The sequence below is a fragment of the Ipomoea nil genome, unplaced genomic scaffold (genome assembly GCF_001879475.1).
Source record: "Ipomoea nil cultivar Tokyo-kokei standard unplaced genomic scaffold, Asagao_1.1 scaffold2957, whole genome shotgun sequence".
Lineage (NCBI taxonomy): Eukaryota > Viridiplantae > Streptophyta > Magnoliopsida > Solanales > Convolvulaceae > Ipomoea > Ipomoea nil.
The window spans coordinates 1,012,072-1,029,582 of NW_017619385.1; the positions used below are offsets into that span (position 1 = coordinate 1,012,072).

Here is a 17,511-nt window from a genome sequence, read left to right on the forward strand (position 1 = left end):
TCTTTGAATATATTGAATCTGCCCAGGATCAAATCCCCCCCAAAAGACTTAAAATATTTTTGGCCGGTAATCTACGAATCTAAAGACTTTGGTGTTTACCGCGGACCAAAGATTATATAAATAAACCAACGCACATTACGTCTGCTCGTGCATATTAAAAACAAGCTCTCGTATTTACCTCTGTTGTTGTTACTGGCGAAATGGTAGAAGTTTTTGATTTAAATGATTCTGCCCAGGATTGAACCTCAATAAAGACTTGATCTTTTTATTATATTTTTATTGTTTTTTGTTTAATATAATGAACGCATCTTAGAATCATATTTCGCGCACTTTATTTGGTTTCGCTACGCATATTAAAATTTTGGCTTTAAAAAAAATGTCTTATTTCGATGAAAATTAAATAAATTTATATTTACACGCATGCTGTTCTTGTTGTTCGCGGATGTAACAGAGCAAAGCAAAGCACATAAAGTCTTTTATACCAACTCACGTAATATTCAAAGATATTTGATGTGAGAACTTTAAGAGCATTTGTAGGTGGGGAGATGGATAGCATTGAATGGTCATTCAATGCCTTAAAAAACGCACCCATTAAAGCAAATCTTGAAAAATCTAATGTATCTGTAAAGCACGTAACATTCAATTATCAAATTAGTGCATGTGACCAAGTTAGTCACCTATATATAAATTAGGAGGAACAACACACAACTGAGCATCAGATTTTTGAAATGGCTATCTCTCACTTTTCCGCACATACAGAAGTGTCCTCTTCATTTATTCGTCATCTTCTATTCCATTTTCATCTCCCTCATATCCAGCTTGTAGTGTTTGTATCTAATTTCGAAAACATAACATTATAAACCTGAAGCATCATTCGTCATTCTCTTCTTCAATGTCATCATCTAGTTTCCAAACATCATCCTTGGCTGAGAGTTTATCATTGTGGCAGGCTGGCAGCGTGTTGGATGCTGCCGGAACCAGAAGAAATGTATTCAAAGTACTAGAAGAAATAAATATGTGCAATCGTTTATGTATGTATCATTTTATCTACAAATTATTTTACAATCAAACAAACGCACTTTAAGTTTTACAATTGCGCATATTAGATGTATCTTTAACGCATCGTATATTAACTAATAAATAAACGCACATTAGAAAAAGATAGTGTTAAATATTCCATTTGTACGCATATTAAGCTTTAATGTCGCGAAAGTTAAATGTTAATTGACGCATGTAAAGACGTTTGCATTTATCATGGACCAAAGTTTCTATGTATAAACCAACGCACATTCTGTTTCCGTACTACGCATATTAAGCTTTAATGTAGCGCACGTTAAAATCTTAATCAACGCACATTAAGAACTAAATGCACGCAGGTAAAGTATTAATAACACGCACTTTAAGCCAGTAGCAGTGATAGATAAATGCAAATCAGTGACAAAATATAGTAATAATTGAACATTAAATTCAAGTATATCAATTGTAAAAAGTGTTCTGAAATGAGTGAACTAAGTATTTATGTTTCATATTTGCTATCTATTTATGTTCTCGACTGTAAAGCAGTTGAAAAAATTGTCTGCTGGCTTTTTCTTGCCCTTTTGCTTGTCCTTATTTTTGGGGTTAAGTGGGAAAGTCCTGGTGTCATGGTGATCTCCTCTAACACCACAAAAATTGCACCTCCTGCCCTCTTCTTTTTCCATTGCCAACTCCTTGCTGCTTTTGATACGTTTGCCGCTGCCCTTGTTCTTTGCATGTTTCGGTGGAAGTATGTTGATCTCTGAAATTTCTGTTGATCCACAATATGATTCTATAACAGTCCTCCTGCTGTGCTGAGGGGACAATTTCTCCTTTCCTGACAGTAGCAGCTGTTTCTGTTCATTAATCACTTGGGAAAATGCAGCCAATTGCTCTATGTTTGAACCTTCCAGATCCATACAACAGTGTATATCAGACCAAACTTTTTTCAATAACATCTTCTTTTCATCCTTTGGTCCATTCTGATCATAAATGACACCATCTATTTCAAACGTAGCTTTTAAAGATGCGTCTTTAGTCCACCGATTAACCACGTACTTCAGAGGTATACTTTCAAGGTCCCTAAAGACCACAAATATGTGTCTACACAACAGTCCAACCATCTCAAACATCTTGCAACTGCATTTGGCCTCATGGTCATTTACATTGTGCACCACAGTAAATCTCTTGTTCTTTCCTTCCATAATATCATAGTGCAACATTCCACCGTCTTCTCTAACGCTCAACACCATACATTTGAAACAGGAGGCACATATTTCTTCCTGAACTTGATAGAAAACAGTAATGGTGTAGACAATTGAAGCGTGTTTTTCAATTCCCAGAGGCGTCTTCATATCTGGATTGTATCCTTCATTGTCACTGTTGAGCTTTGCATTTGTGTTACGTTGTGACTTAAGAGCACTGTCAAAGTTCATCATGAATTCAACTAGGCTTGATTGGGGACCAGTAAAACGGTTGTACGTGTAGTTCTCACTTTCGGAACGAGAAGTTGTCCTGAGTAGACCCCCCATAAAGACATCTCTAAAATACGCTGGGATCCGATGGTTTTTAGCCTCAAACATAGTTGTAAACCAATTGTGTTCGACTAAGTTGTACTTTTCCATGAGCTCTTTCCACTGCTTCTCAAAATCAGGAGGTTCCAAAGATGACGTCCAAACGATTGGGTTCAGTTTCTTCCTGAATTCCTCATCCTTGTTCAGCGTAGGACCCACCTTTTCTCCAAATTTACACATGATGTGCCACATGCAATAACGATGCCTGGCTTGCTTGAAAACTGTTGGAATTGCCACTTTCATAGTTGGATCTTGATCGGTGACAATTATTCTTGGTTCCATACCCATTGCCTTTTTAAATTTTTCAAAGAGCCAAACATAAAATTCAATGTCTTCTTTCAACAGTAGTCCAGCACCGAATGTTATACACTTTCTATGGTTATCAACTCCAGTGAAGGGTGTAAAAACCAGATTGTACCTACAAGACAAAAAGCGTTATCACAATATACAGGAGTCGCACTGCCGCACTTAGAGAATTAGTGTAACGCACATTAAGTATTAAAATCGCACACATATGTAATTGAAGTCTAATTATGGATCTCCCGCATTAATATGCGAGACATTAGTGTTTAAAATGCGTGCTATAAAACCACAATGTGCGTTTATTTATATTTCATATCTTTTTTCAATAAAATAGTGAACATGTCTAAATTTTTTCATGGCTCAACAGATCAGGCAATGCTAAATGTAATATAATAATAGATACCTGTTTGTTGAGTATGTGGCATCAAAAGAGACAACATCTCCAAATGCAGCAAAATTCTTTTTTGACATTGGATCTGCCCAAAACAGTCTGCTCATCTTCATCAACTTCGTAGTCAAAAGCAAATGCAGGGCACATCTCTTGTTTTTTAATAAGATTATACACCAATATTTGTGCATCAGCTCCCAATATGTATGCTCTGAGATCCCTTCTAACATTCTTGAAATCAACTACAGTCGCCCCAACTTCAGAATAATCCCCCACAATATGACTGTATAAACCATGCGATTTTGATGCTCCAATGTTTGCTTTAGCGCAATCGAGTATAAATTTCTGGTGAACACTGGAGATGTTTCTATTTCCTTTTAGAAACTGCCTTGCCAGAACTGAAGACATGTTGTGATTATGTTTTTCAATAAAAGTTGCAACTTGGTACCCAGCTGCTCCAATGTACTTAAATATAATCCTAGCTCTGCAACCAGTCCTGTTTGAGACCCTTCGCCGCTTTGGACGGGAAGGACCTTTGCCTGCATCTGAACTTGACTGCGAGTGACAATGTTGAGCTCCTGTATTCTTAAATCCTTCTCTATTGCAAACGATTTGCTTTTGAGTTTTTGTCTCGTCACGTGCTGTAACGACAGAACTAGACCTCGTGTCAAACCCAACCTTGGTAGCATAATGATTGTAGAATTCAATACCAACATCCAATGTTTTAAAAATCATATTTACTGCTGGTCTGATTTCATCTTCACAGTGAGGAGTCCAATACTATGTCATTCCAGGAGATATGGTCAATGTATGACCATTGCTGCTGCTGTTGGGACTCAAACTGGGGTTGTTGGTAGATTGAAAGTCACCGGGAACTGTAACGTATAAACATGAAGTTGTAATTGTGTTGTTGAAAGCCTCTATGTGCGTGACGAGAACACTTAATATGCGTTAAGTTTATCAGATCATTGTCAATAAGGCAGAATTATAAAATACAAGAGTATGTGCGGCAAGTGAGAAACTAACGTGCTTCAGGATAATAGTTAACGTGCGCATGTTGAAGAGTTAACATGCGTGAGTGTTTGTTAAAATATTATGTCATTACCTAATGTGCGTCAGAGAGTCCAGTAACATTAACATGCGTCTGGAAAGTAATGTGCGTGTGCTCTAAGGATAATATGCGTGAGAAAAAACAGTAATATGTGCATTTTTAAAAATTATCATGTGGCTACGTAATCATCTAGGCTTGGATTAATTAAAGTAGCTCAGTAATTCAGTGCTTAAGTTGCATGCATGTAGTGCTTAATATGCGTGTAATTAAGAAAAGAATGGTACAAATACAAGTGCAGATAAAATTAATTCTAGAAAAGCGATAGAATCTGTGTAATACCTCGATCGAAATCTTCCATTATTGGTCGGATGACGTTTTTGCTGGGTTTAGGGTTTATATTTTTCGAGTATGATATTGAACGACGAAGAGAATAGATCTTATTGCCAATTCCGTAGAGATCGTATATTCGTCTGAGATTAGGAAATATAGAAGATTAGGAATCAAAATTGAATTTTGAAAACGCTTGAAGAAGAAGAACAACAGATTTTTTTTTTTTAATATAATCAAAAGGACAAAAATACCTTTAATGACCAATTCACGCTTATTTTTTGCTGCTAATCTGATTCGTTCGATCAAGAGCTACATGAGGCTTAGATTAAACCTCATTTTTCACGGGAAGGACGAAATGCACGGAAGCCCTTCCCTATATATATATATATATATATATATATGTCAAAAACAATAATGAAATTTAATAAATCAAACAAAGTTTTCATACATGGTTATATCTCTATCTTTATATATATATATATATATATATATATATATATATATATATATATAAAGATAGAGATATAACCATGTATGAAAACTTTGTTTGATTTATTAAATTTCATTATTGTTTTTGACTTTTGTTATGTCTTAGCAAGTTGGCATGGGATGAAATATTATATATTGTTTAATCTAATTCAAAATTTAATTCTAAAAATCGTGTACTTAAAGAAAATTATATAATTTGAAAACATTAATAATCTCAACCAACAACAGAATTATAAACTTTATTTTATTATATTTATATATCTTTATATCTGGTGCCACATAATCTAAACATTATAGGTACATGCAATATTAATTGGTCTTTCTACAATCAGACCTGATTTCCCCACTAGACCCTGTTAAAGGGTTTATATTCCCCATGTTAATCATCGCAACCGCAAAGCTCTCGAAAAATGCAGTTTGGTTCTGTGCAAAGTGGTTAACCACACCGGGCATAGATAGCAACACTTGATCCGATGGCAGAAGTCCCTGATTCTTCAGCAGTCTAGAGAAGTAGTTGTTGTCAAATAAATTTGGGGTTGTCGGGTCGAAGTTGGCCAGGTTGGATGCAGATCCATTCTTGGGACAAGTGTTCCTTAATATAGCCAAATAGGCCGGGTCTAGAGACGGGTCAGGGTTGCCTGTATTGTTGAAATTGTACAGTCTGTCGTTGATGAAACGACATTGTACACTTCCAAAAGTATGTGCACCTGCAATATAATTAACATGATTAAAAAGTAAATCATCATTGTTTATAACTACTAGTGAGATGCAACAAATATGTGTGTCACACATACTTACCAGATAAAGCTACGACATCATTAATGTTCAAGCCAACCCTTGCAAACTTTTGAACAATGTCGTTCAAAGTTGCGAATGGAGAAGGAAGATTAGTTTCAGCACCTTCCTTGTTTGATGTTCTTCCATCCCTTCTGCCCAACAACACATTCCATGAAGGGCCACCACTCTTCATGCATATATATATGTTGCATTAATTAAATCAAGTCCATCCATAATATAATTGGTAAAGCAAAAATAAAAAAGGAAAACTATATAGGAGAAATGTAATCACCAGTGAAACCGAGGCTTCGGCAGCAAGTGCTAAAATATCAGCACATGACACCACACCTTTGCAAACGCGGTCAACTTCAAACTTGATGTTGTCAACAACGTCGAACCCCCTAGCAGAATTAGCATTTGGAGCTGCGCCTTTCTCGCTTTCATTTCCGTCCAACAAAATTGAACCATCACAACCCTGCAGATCAGACCAAGTCATTAATTTAATAACAAAAAAAAAAAAAAAAACATCACAAACACACAGATATATATATATATATATATATATATATATATATTCATGAATTACAGGGGAAATTTTACGTTAACAAAACAATCATGAAAATGGAGACGGATGAGGCTGGCAGTAATGCGAGAATCCGCCACCAAGGATCGCTGAATCACAGTGCGGACAACGGTAGAGACATTGGGGCAAGTGGTGGAGTAGAACGAAGAGCTCAGCTGCCCATTTGTTCCACAGAGGAGTACGGTGGCGGCTGCGGGAAGCAACGAAAACTGGGACGCCATATATATCCTATCTTTAATAAACCAAGAATTAAGTTGAGTATGTAGTAGTAGTAGTTGAACTGATATATTCAAGCTATGGCCGGGATTATATATAAGCAGGGCGGGGTGGGATTAATCATGGAGCTAGGAACGCGGTTCTCGACATTTTTTTCTTTCTCTTTTAGTATGTGAATATATATTATTGGAATGTTGCATATAAACCTTCATATTTACTCTTTTAGTCAAGATCATATTTACACGCCAAACCTCTTTTGTTGCTCCATGGCCTACTCATTACTCCGTATTAGAATTTTTTTTTTGAAACAAATTTATTTACACTCATACCGCGTAATTTATATTTATAATGCAATGGTGATATATGAAAAACAATAAAATATATAATAATATTTAATTATTTTTTGAAAGACGAGAAAAAATAAAGTCATTACACAAGGATTTGCATTAATTAAATTCATAAGTAACCTGGACAGAGATATATATGAACTTATTACATTAAAGTTTACTACTAAGCTAACAATATAACTAATTTGAGTAGAATTGCCATAATAATATTTAATGCTATTGTTTTACCAAAGTAACTACTAATATTTAATCCAGGAAAACAACACTTTTGGCCCCTCAATTGTTTTACTTTTGAAAATTTAGTCCCTGTCATCAATTGATCATTTGAACAAACTTAACACTTTAATTGTTCATAATGTGACACATTTGGTCCCTCATGTTATAAAATTAGAATGGTTTTAAAAATTTATTTTTTATGAGGTTATAATTGTCCAAACTTTTCAACCATTTAACTTTCTTCTCCTTCTTATTGCCCCAATAAGTCAAGCGGATAGTGCAATTGGGTCTCCTAAGTGAAAAAAACTCCATTCAAGTCTCCTAAACCGGTAAAATTGTTTAATTAAGTCCAATTGGACTTATTTATCAAGTTAAATCGATGCGGTATTGACACGTGTCCTTTTTTTATTTTATTTTTTTAAACAAATGTTTTTATTTATAAAGAGTTAAAAAGATTATTTATTATAAATAAATTAAAAAAAAAAAAAAAACAGTCTCCGGCTATCCGCACCGGAAAGCCGGTGGTTGTGTTATTCACAGACAGTCGTGGCTGTCCGGAAAGACGGCTTGGCCGACGAATGAAGACGGCCATGGACGTCTTCTAGATCTGGAACGAGGGCTACGGCCTTCCGCTGCCCTCGTTCCAGTCCATTCCGTCTGGAACGAGGGCGGCGGCCATGGTCGTAGCCCTCGTTCCAGATCTAGAAGACGGCCAAGGTCGTCTTCCTTCGTCGACCATGGGCGTCTCCGTGAAGAAGACAGCCATCGACTTTCCGGCGCGGACAGCCGGTGGCTGTTTTTTTAAAAAAAAAAATTTATGTACTTATTTATAATAAAAAATATTTATGAACAAATAAAGGGTTAGGTTTGTTCAAATCAATTGAAATGGGCTAAATTTGTAAAAGTAAAACAATTGAGGGGTCAAAAGCGCCCGTTTTCCTTTATTATGTAGTGGTATAACTGTCTTTATACTCATTATTCCTTACAATTCCAAACACAACCAAACAATGGAATATAATTGATATTTCCAGTAATTTATTTTTCACCAACCAAACAATGTAATTACTCTTCCCGGTAATTTCTTTTCCATGGAATTTAAATTTCATTTCTCCTCAAATATTTTCCGTGAACCAAACAAGGCCTTATATTGGCTGTTTAACCAAGTCAAACAGCTAATAGTGATCAAATAAACCAAAATAAACTAATAAGCTAACTATGTTACCAAAATGGGCCAAATTGTTTTTGTGTGTATCCTAAACGTTTTTTTAGTGCAGTGAAAACTTTCGTTTTTTGCCTAACTGATTTGATGATGAACTTGTCAAAGTGCGTGCAGTGGGGTTTAGTTTCATTGTGAATTAACCTTTTTGTTTCAACTAATGAATGGAATTTGAGTTATGAAAGTTATGCCGTTACGGTATGGACACACCACATTTCGTACATTCCGACAAATATGTTAACGTCTGATTCATTAAATGCAGAAATTATCAATAAAATGTGAATGATTAATGCACTCAAATTACACAAAATCCAATGTAAACAATTAATTAATTAGAAGTAAACACTTTTGGGATAATAAAGTTTACTTGATATGTAATGACGTATAACCATAATTCTTTCTTTATTAGAAAGGAAATCGGTGCTTTTAGCCTCTCAATTGTTTTACTTTTAAAAATTTAACTACAGTCAATTAATTTGCACAAATCAAACTATTTAATTGTTCATAATGTAACACATTTCGTCCCTCATGTTATATAATTAAAATTGTTTTTAATAATTTTTATAATTTATTTATTCAAAATTAAAAATATTTTTATTAAAAATAAATACATAAATTTAAAAAAAAAAAAAAAAAAAACAGAAAAAATAGCCATCGGCTGTCCGCGCCGAACAACCGGGGGTTGTCTTCTTCACGGAGACGGTCATGTCCGATGAAGGATCTGGAACGAGGGGTACGGCCATGGCTGTCGCCCTCGTTCTAGATGGAGGGGACTAGAACGAGAGCGGCGGCGAAGGCTATAGCCATCGTTCCAAATCTAGAAGACGGCCATGACCGTCTTCCTTCGTCGGCCATGTCCATCTTCCTTCGTCAGCCATGACCGTCTTCCTTAGACGGACGTGGCCGTCTTGCCGGACAGCCACGACTGTCCATGAAGAAGACAGCCACCAATTGTCCGGTGCGGACAGTCAGTGGCTGTTCTTTTTTTCTTCTTTTTTTCAAATTTAATTTATTTATAATAAATAATCTTTTTAATTTTTAATAAATAAAAAACTGTTTTAAAAAATAAAATAAAATAAGACACGTGTCAAAACCGCATCGATTCAACGGAGCCACCATCATTAGCTGAATAAGCCATATGCGCCTGAGGTCCCAGCGACTCAAAAAACTTGCGATAACAAGTTAGAGTAGAATGTCCCTAACCATTACATATCTAACATTGGATATTAGACCAGGAGCGACCACAACCACGCCCCCGACCTCCACGTCCACGACCACCACTGCCCGAGCCACCATTGCCCGGGCCACCACCGCCGCGGGACTGACTGTTCCCGACGCGACCACGACTCGTCGTCATCTCAGCCGGCGCACCATAGTCACCCCCGACAGTACAAATGAACTCTTGTGAGACCAAATAGTCAGCCAACTCCGTCAAAGTGACCAAAGAACCGCGTGTCAACGGAGCCATCAGCGGACGAAGTTCCGGCCGCAAGTTGCGGAAAACATACAAGTTCTGATCGTCAAGAGTCATAGGACGTCCAGTTAACGCCAAACTCTGCACACCCCAATGTTGCAAAAATTGCGCCTAGGCGCTGCCAGGCCGCGGACGATTCGGCCCGAATCGGCCTCCTCCGCGACCGGGCGGCTAGCGGCGATTAATCGGCCGAACCGACATTTTGTAGTTTTTTTTTTTTCGTTGAAAAGTGTAGAAAGTTCGGCAAGGCATAACTTTCGACTCGATTGTCCGTTTTGGACAATTTTTTTTTTCAAATCGCGTATTTTTTTAGATCTATACATCGCAAACTGACAGAGGCGGTTTGGTCTTCTAATTTCTCCAAAAAAATGCTTCTTTTGTTCTTAATTTTAATTTTTTATGTATTTAGATGGTTTTAACAATATTCAAAACGATTTTACAACCACTTATGTAAATAATTTTGTTGGTCCCAAGAGAGGTAAGGTGAAAGTCTAGGGGGGGGGGGGGGAGTGAATAGACTTTCAAACTTTTTAGCACAGTACCACAATTGCTATGCCAGAGATAAGCCAAAACTCTTAACTAGATTGTTAGAGTATGGTGCACAGCGGAAATAAATAAACGAACAGTGTGTGTGTAGATTATGTCAAGATTATTTTCGTGAGAAGCAAGCAAGAGTAGTAAGTAAAGAAAGTAGTAAAGAACACAAGGCAATTTATAGTGGTTCGCGAGGTGGTGTAATCCTCCTACTCCACTTGCTCTTATCTCCAAGAGCAATTCACTATATCCACCACTTCTTGGTTCCAAGATACAATGAATTCTGTGATCTAGTGCTTTGATCACCAAGCCCACACTAATCACGCCCAGTGTCACCAACACTGCTGCTTCGGGTTTCACGTCGCCGCGTTACTTTCCCAGGATTTCACGACTCCGTGTTACTTTCCCCCCGTCTTCTACAATCCGGTAGAAACGTATCCCGTGATCTAGTGCTTTGATCACAAAGCCCGCACTAATCACGCCCAATGTCTTCCGACACTGCTGCTTCGGATCTCACAACTCCGTGTTACTTTCCTCCTTTCCGTTGTTTTGCCTTGATTCCAACTTAGAGACTCATCACTCTGAGTGTTTATCTCACAAAGAATATATTGAGCTTTCTTTGAATTTTGTATGTTCTTTGTTTTTTATAGCTGGTAATGAGACGGGTCTGTTTCTCTTCCCATGTAAACTTCATCCCTTACTATATTTGGGAAGGGTGAGATGCATGAACTTGAGATACTTCATCCCTTCAATTGGAATTGCATCCCGAGATGTGAGATTTGAACCTGTGACCTTGCATATAATATTTCAAGCTTCTTCCAACTCGTCCGTACAACCTTTTGGTTATCATTTTGTTTCACTTGGTGTACTTCTTTCTTTCTGTAGATGCTTGATTTTCAAGATAGCTTCATGCAAACTTCAAGTCACGTTCTTTCTTCTTCGGGATTTCATGACGGATTTCTTCTTGATTTCTTGAGAGATTTCTTCTTGGATGATAGTCTTCATAATTAACTTCTTCATACGCATACATATTCCTCTTTTGTTTGCCATTTTCACTAGGCAAATTCTTGATTTTTGGCTTTGTCTCTTCTTCATCCATTTCCTCAACTAATGAATTTATTTTTCCATTTCTTGGTCTATGACTCGACTAGTCTAACCAAAATAAAATTGGGGATCTACGATTTACAATATGGCATATCAAAATCTATTACAATTTATTTCTAACAATTTCCCCCCTTTTGATAATGCCATAACATATACTCAAACATTGGCTTTAAGTCTTTGAAAAATAATTTCAATTTTTGCTCAATTTTATTTTGACAAAGCCAAGATGAGTTTGACAAAAATAATTCTAAGGAAAACGAAAATACTTGTGAATTAATTCAGACAAGTCCTATACGCATCCTTGATTAAATTTTAATTAATATTTATCTTTTCAAATTTTTGCATGCGTTTGACAATTCTTGTCTTTTAATTCACAAACTAATACATGATAGCCAGAATAAATCAAAACAGAATTAGATCAGACCATGGGAAATATTTATTCATATTAGTCGATTAGAGGAAATATTATTATAGCCAAAATCATTCCAAAATATAGATATTCAAAACATCATATTTTTTAGGAGTGCATATCTGATTACCTTCTGGGTTTCTTGACTCCCATGTCAGCTTTCAATATATCCTTGATATGTTCTCTCATCTTGCAGATATCATTTTTGAACTTCTCACATTCAAACCTCTTTGTCACATTTCCAGCCATGTAGTGTCCAAAGGCCTCTTTAATATTGGTGCTCGGAAGAGCTCCGGCTTCCCACCAAATTATGCATTCTTCAAAGCTTCTTTGGAGTCCCAAACTTTCACTATTATTGTTGGTATAATCTTTAAGCTCATACCACATCTCGGTTTGCTTCTTTTTTGCTTCTTCTTCCTTATTCTTGTCAGATATCCATTGAGCTTGATCAACTTTGGGCCATCTTTTCACCATACTTGGCACATTCTCGGATGTCCAAATTTTCTGTGGTGTTAAGGTTCCTTTTGAGCATTCGAACCGATTTCGAGTTTCAGCAACTTTCGATGAGCTTGATCCAAGACTCGGATTTGCAAATTGAGCGAAACCAACTTGGGATTGTTGACCACGTCCTCGGCCGCGACCTTTCGTTGGTGCGGCGGTCAAAACTGGCTGTTGCAGTTGACTTCCAATGATGAATTCATGTTGTTGTAAAGCCAGCTGATTGAGAATTTCTTCCCCCCTAATGGCATTATCAATCAAAAAGCCAAGGGATTTGGAATCTTGTTCTTGATTGGCTTTAACAAGCTTAACTCCATCATGTGTTTTGAGAGAAACATCCTGCAAATCAGATATTTTGTTAGCCATAGAGGATAATTCTACCTCAAGGTGATTTATCCTTGTCTCTTGGTCTTGTATGGCCTTTATTTGTCTCACCAATCCTGATTTGCCACATCAGGAAGTATAAATGAGGGAGTAGAATTTTGGGAGTCTATGTACACTACTACAGAAAACGGTTTTAACGTCGGTTAAAATACCCCATTTAACGTCGGTTATCTTTCGACGTCGTCTTAAGAGACGTCGTAAGTAAATGATACGACGTCGGTTGAACAACCGACGTCGTATGTAATATACGGCTTCGGCTTTTACCTAAAAGCCGAAGCCGTATATATATATATATATATATATATATATATATATATATATATATATATATATATATATATATTAAAAAAAATAATTTACATACGACGTCGGCTTTTAGGTAAACGCCGAAGCCGTATATATTTATTATTTTTAAAAAATAAAAAATAATTACCCTACGGCGTCGGTTTTTAGGTAAAAGTCGACGCCGTATATATATATTGTTTTTAAAAAATAATAAATATATATGGCTTCGGCTTTTACCTAAAAGCCGAAGCCGTATATATTTATTATTTTTTTAAAAAATAATAATTAACCTACGGCGTCGGTTTTTAGGTAAAAACCGACACCGTATGTTATTATTATTTTTTTTTTTTATATGCGTTTTATGTTTTCTACCCCACCTGTATCAATTTTCAAATCCTGCGCAGCTAGCAATTTAACATTCAACATTCAACATCAACTAATTTATTAAACTAATTCAAACTATTAAACATGAAACTAATATAAAGAACACAATTCATTAAGCTAATTCAAGCTACTAAACATAAAACTAATATAAGTACCACAATTCAACAAAACTACTAAACATTAAGCCAATAAACATAAACTAATTTTAAACGTAAAGTATCAAACTATTAAACATGAAACTAATATAAAGAACACAATTCATTAAGCTAATTCAAGCTACTAAACATAAAACTAATATAAGTACCACAATTCAACAAAACTACTAAACATTAAGCCAATAAACATAAACTAATTTTAAACGTAAAGTATCAACTAAGAAGCGTTTTATTAACCCATTCATCAATAAGAAGCTTAGACCATTTGTCTCTAACTTCATCAATCTCTTTTTTGTTGTAGGGCAATCTTCCTTGTCTTTCCGAAGCCTACAAAGTTCAAAAGAAATAAAATTAATAAATAAGCAAGTATTTTTAAACATTTGAAGCCAAAAGATATATTAAGAAATTACTTGCCTTATCCATTCCTTTGCTTAGATTGTTGGAAACAATTTCCAACATGAACTTCATCACATAATAACCACATTCGGTGGTTCCCTTTTGTATAGCACACTACATTGAATTACAATAAAAATAAAATAAATTAATAAAAAAAAACAATAATTTTGCATGTTTTACAAAGTGAATGAAGTACTTACCGAACATATAGTCCATTTTGGTGAACGATTTTGTTTCTTTCCTCTCATCATGTTTGTTGCAGTCATACACCTATTAATATAAGACATAGAATATATATAAATACTTGGCATCACTAGTTTAATGATAACTACTAATTAATTATATAAATTTACATACGTTTCCATTATATGTTTAATGTCTTCACGCGGCCCATGACCAAGTGAATCAAACCAAAAAATTTCATTTAGTCGAGGACAAATCGCCATCAACATCCAATGCTCACTACAAATAAATAATTTATTAGTTTTAAGTGAATATAATATATAATAAAAATATATTATATATAAGTACTTTTATTTAAAACGTAATTAATACTTACTTGAGAACATATGGGGCTAAGTATACCAATTTCTTCCCCGACTGCATGGTGGCATTTATATATGATTTTCTGTCTTCCATATTATTCATTTGTGGTTGAATCCAATATGGATCTAGGAAGCCATACGTGTCTTTTGATGCCAACTCAAAACTAATGTAAATACCCCTATTCACAAACACAACCAATTATATATAGATTACCAACTATATAAATATAAAACTATTATGAATAAATAATACTAAAGAACTTATTACCTCATAAAGAACTGAACTAGAGAAACATCGATGGTCTCCATATTTAAGAAACGCATTATCTCATCACTTAGAAGGTGCAAGTCATAGTCAATGTTGCCCATAATACCACGAGCCACATGGACCACAAGAGGGTGTTCAAAACGGCGAGCTATTGAAAAGGCCTTTTTGCATCCATCAGTCAAAGAATCATCATCAAGTATAGTGCATTGTTGATGAACGGATTGCACACCCGAATGAAAAGTCAATTTGGTCTTTTCTTTTGACTGTGAATTATAATACAAGTAAGAATTATTATTTTAAAAAGTAAATTACTTACTATTTTAAAATAGAAATATTTTTAGTATACATACCACATCAACTTTAGTACATAACTCTACCAGCTTCTTTGGCCAAGCAATAAAGTGTTGAATTGCATCACCTACAAGCTGAACCTCACTGGTGGGGATTGGTACATGTGCACTTGGATCACTAACTTCATTTACGCTCACCTTCACATGATTTATATCCAGTACAACCCCATGAACCTGTCCACCACTGTAAGCTGTCCCATATGCTACTGGACGTCTAATTGGATCTTCTAAGAACAGTTGACATCGTGCCCCTAACTACAATAATTTTTAATTAAAAATCATATAAAATTTTATTGATAAATAATAATAAGATAACTTTAAACGAATACTTACAGCCGGTAAATTACTAAAAGGGTTTGGGGAACTAGCTTTGTCACTTGGAGGTAGTGACACAACATCCACACATACGTCATCCACCTGCTTTGCTTGTAAAGGAGTCTGCATAGCACTAAATTTCAACATCATACTAGCTATTTTTGCCTCAAATTGCTCAGTTAATCATTGACCAAATTCCTCCCGTTCAGAAATATTTTGCTGCTTTTGTTTCTCTAACGCTACTGCAACAGCATCATCAACCATTTGTTGAACATCTTCAGGAGGCTTTTCGCGACGTTTGCATGGCCAAATACACTTTTGAAGCCATGTCCTCTTCCCATGGCTCTAACACGTCCAGAATGCTCATTAGTACCCAATGCAACAGTCAATGAATCTTGTCTTCCTTTCTCAACAAATTCTCCTTGAGAAATTTGGATCTCAAGAGCATCCTAACATATATAAAAATTATTCAATAATAATTACTATTACTTTAGTAAATGACAACATATTTACTTACAATTTTTTCCGCCACCAATCTTGTTGATTCAGTGCGATAATTTCCTGACTTGTCAATTCTTGCTTTCTTCCACTTTTCGGCTCTACGTGGATGACTTGGAGGACTCATTGTATACGTCGGATCTGCATCAGCCAACGCTTGTTTTTCTTTCAACTTCTCATCCATCATCATCTTCTCCAACCTTTTATAACCTCCTCGAGCTAAAAGATGTGGATGAATATTCTTAGCTTGTATGTCTTGATATTTTTTTCTTTTTGCCTATATAAATACAAAATATTAATCAAACTCTTTACATGTCCCTCATAATAATGATAGAGTTTATGTTGGAAATATTGATAGAATAATAACGATACCTCATATGCTGAACCTGTATGCGACTTTACAAACTCATCCCATGTCTCTTGTTCAATGAAGTTGTATTTTATACATGGGCTGATACCTGCAAAACTACCGTATATATACCTGCTCACCAATTTCGCTTTAAAATCTTTCCACTGATCACCCACATATTTTAACCATTCTTTCCTCATATCAGTTGTGTCGGGAATATCATAAGTATTCTGCAAAACAGAATTATTTATTAGTTAGAAATGTAATTATAGAAACTTTATGAATAAATCAAAATCTTACAAAATTAAAAGTTACCAGGATTGGTTTCCAAATAGTACTCTTAATATTTTCTGGAACATTCGGCCATTCATCTATTGTGATAGGAGTATGTATTCGTCCCACTAATGCAACATAACTTTTAATTGCACTGCCTTCTGGCCCGTAGACAGGCTCCAATCCATCAAGCTCAATGTGGTGTTTCCCTTCAGTAGAACGCTGCAGAATGAGTTTTTGCATACGAGTGGCGCCCCTCGTCTTAGAAGTAGTATTACTACTTTGAGTAGTATGAGTATCTTGTGCAGTACCATCCTGTGTAGTACCATCACCATTTGTTGAATCCATACGCCTGTTTAGAAACAAAAATTATTAGAATATATAAAAGTACTACAATAAGAAAACTAAAAAAACAAAATAAATAGCGGGCATTACATGTAATAATCAATTCTCCCATATCCCTTCATGATGATCATCTCGTGATGCATGTACTTCATCTATCTCATTATCAATAATAGTGGGCAATAAACTTGAAGAAAATGGTGGTATTTCCTCAATATCAAAACTAACATCTTCATTCTCATCTCTAGTAATTTGTCTCTTTCCATGAAGAACAATTGACCATTTTTTGTCACAAGGATCACTAATATAAAAGACTTGTTTTGCTTGGGATGCCATTATGAACTGCTCATTTTTGTGCCCTTCACGATTAAAATCAACAAGTGTAAATCCCAACTCATCAACTTTTACACCATGTTTATTATCTACCCATCTACATCGAAACAC

At 35.5% G+C, this 17,511-nt stretch overlaps 2 protein-coding genes across 2 annotated transcripts; both read right to left on the reverse strand.

Moving 5' to 3' along the window:
- Nucleotides 1–870: 870 nt before the first annotated feature.
- LOC109162677 (protein FAR1-RELATED SEQUENCE 5-like) lies at nt 871–4,014 on the reverse strand. The gene is made up of 4 exons (XM_019311360.1): nt 3,508–4,014; nt 3,295–3,389; nt 1,595–3,006; nt 871–968 (listed from the first exon to the last, which is right to left on the reverse strand). Exons 1-4 carry the CDS (start codon nt 4,012–4,014, stop codon nt 871–873), a joined length of 2,112 nt encoding a protein of 703 aa, XP_019166905.1.
- Nucleotides 4,015–5,423: 1,409 nt separating this feature from the next.
- LOC109162769 (peroxidase 15-like) lies at nt 5,424–6,762 on the reverse strand. Its single transcript, XM_019311452.1, has 4 exons — nt 6,527–6,762; nt 6,219–6,401; nt 5,948–6,113; nt 5,424–5,856 (listed from the first exon to the last, which is right to left on the reverse strand). Exons 1-4 carry the CDS (start codon nt 6,728–6,730, stop codon nt 5,459–5,461), a joined length of 951 nt encoding a protein of 316 aa, XP_019166997.1. The 5' UTR covers nt 6,731–6,762; the 3' UTR covers nt 5,424–5,458.
- Nucleotides 6,763–17,511: the final 10,749 nt, after the last annotated feature.

Coding starts and splice junctions, on each gene's coding strand:
- LOC109162677 (XM_019311360.1), bottom strand. CDS start 4,014: ATGATTTTTAAAACATTGGATGTTGGTATTGAATTCTACAATCATTAT. Junction 3,390..3,507: donor CTGTAGTTGATTTCAAGAAT/GTTAGAAGGGAT, acceptor AAGTTGATGAAG/ATGAGCAGACTGTTTTGGGC. Junction 969..1,594: donor AAATAAGGACAAGCAAAAGG/GCAAGAAAAAGC, acceptor TGGTTCCGGCAG/CATCCAACACGCTGCCAGCC.
- LOC109162769 (XM_019311452.1), bottom strand. CDS start 6,730: ATGGCGTCCCAGTTTTCGTTGCTTCCCGCAGCCGCCACCGTACTCCTC. Junction 6,402..6,526: donor TTCATGATTGTTTTGTTAAC/GTAAAATTTCCC, acceptor TCTGATCTGCAG/GGTTGTGATGGTTCAATTTT. Junction 5,857..5,947: donor TGATGTCGTAGCTTTATCTG/GTAAGTATGTGT, acceptor ATTATATTGCAG/GTGCACATACTTTTGGAAGT.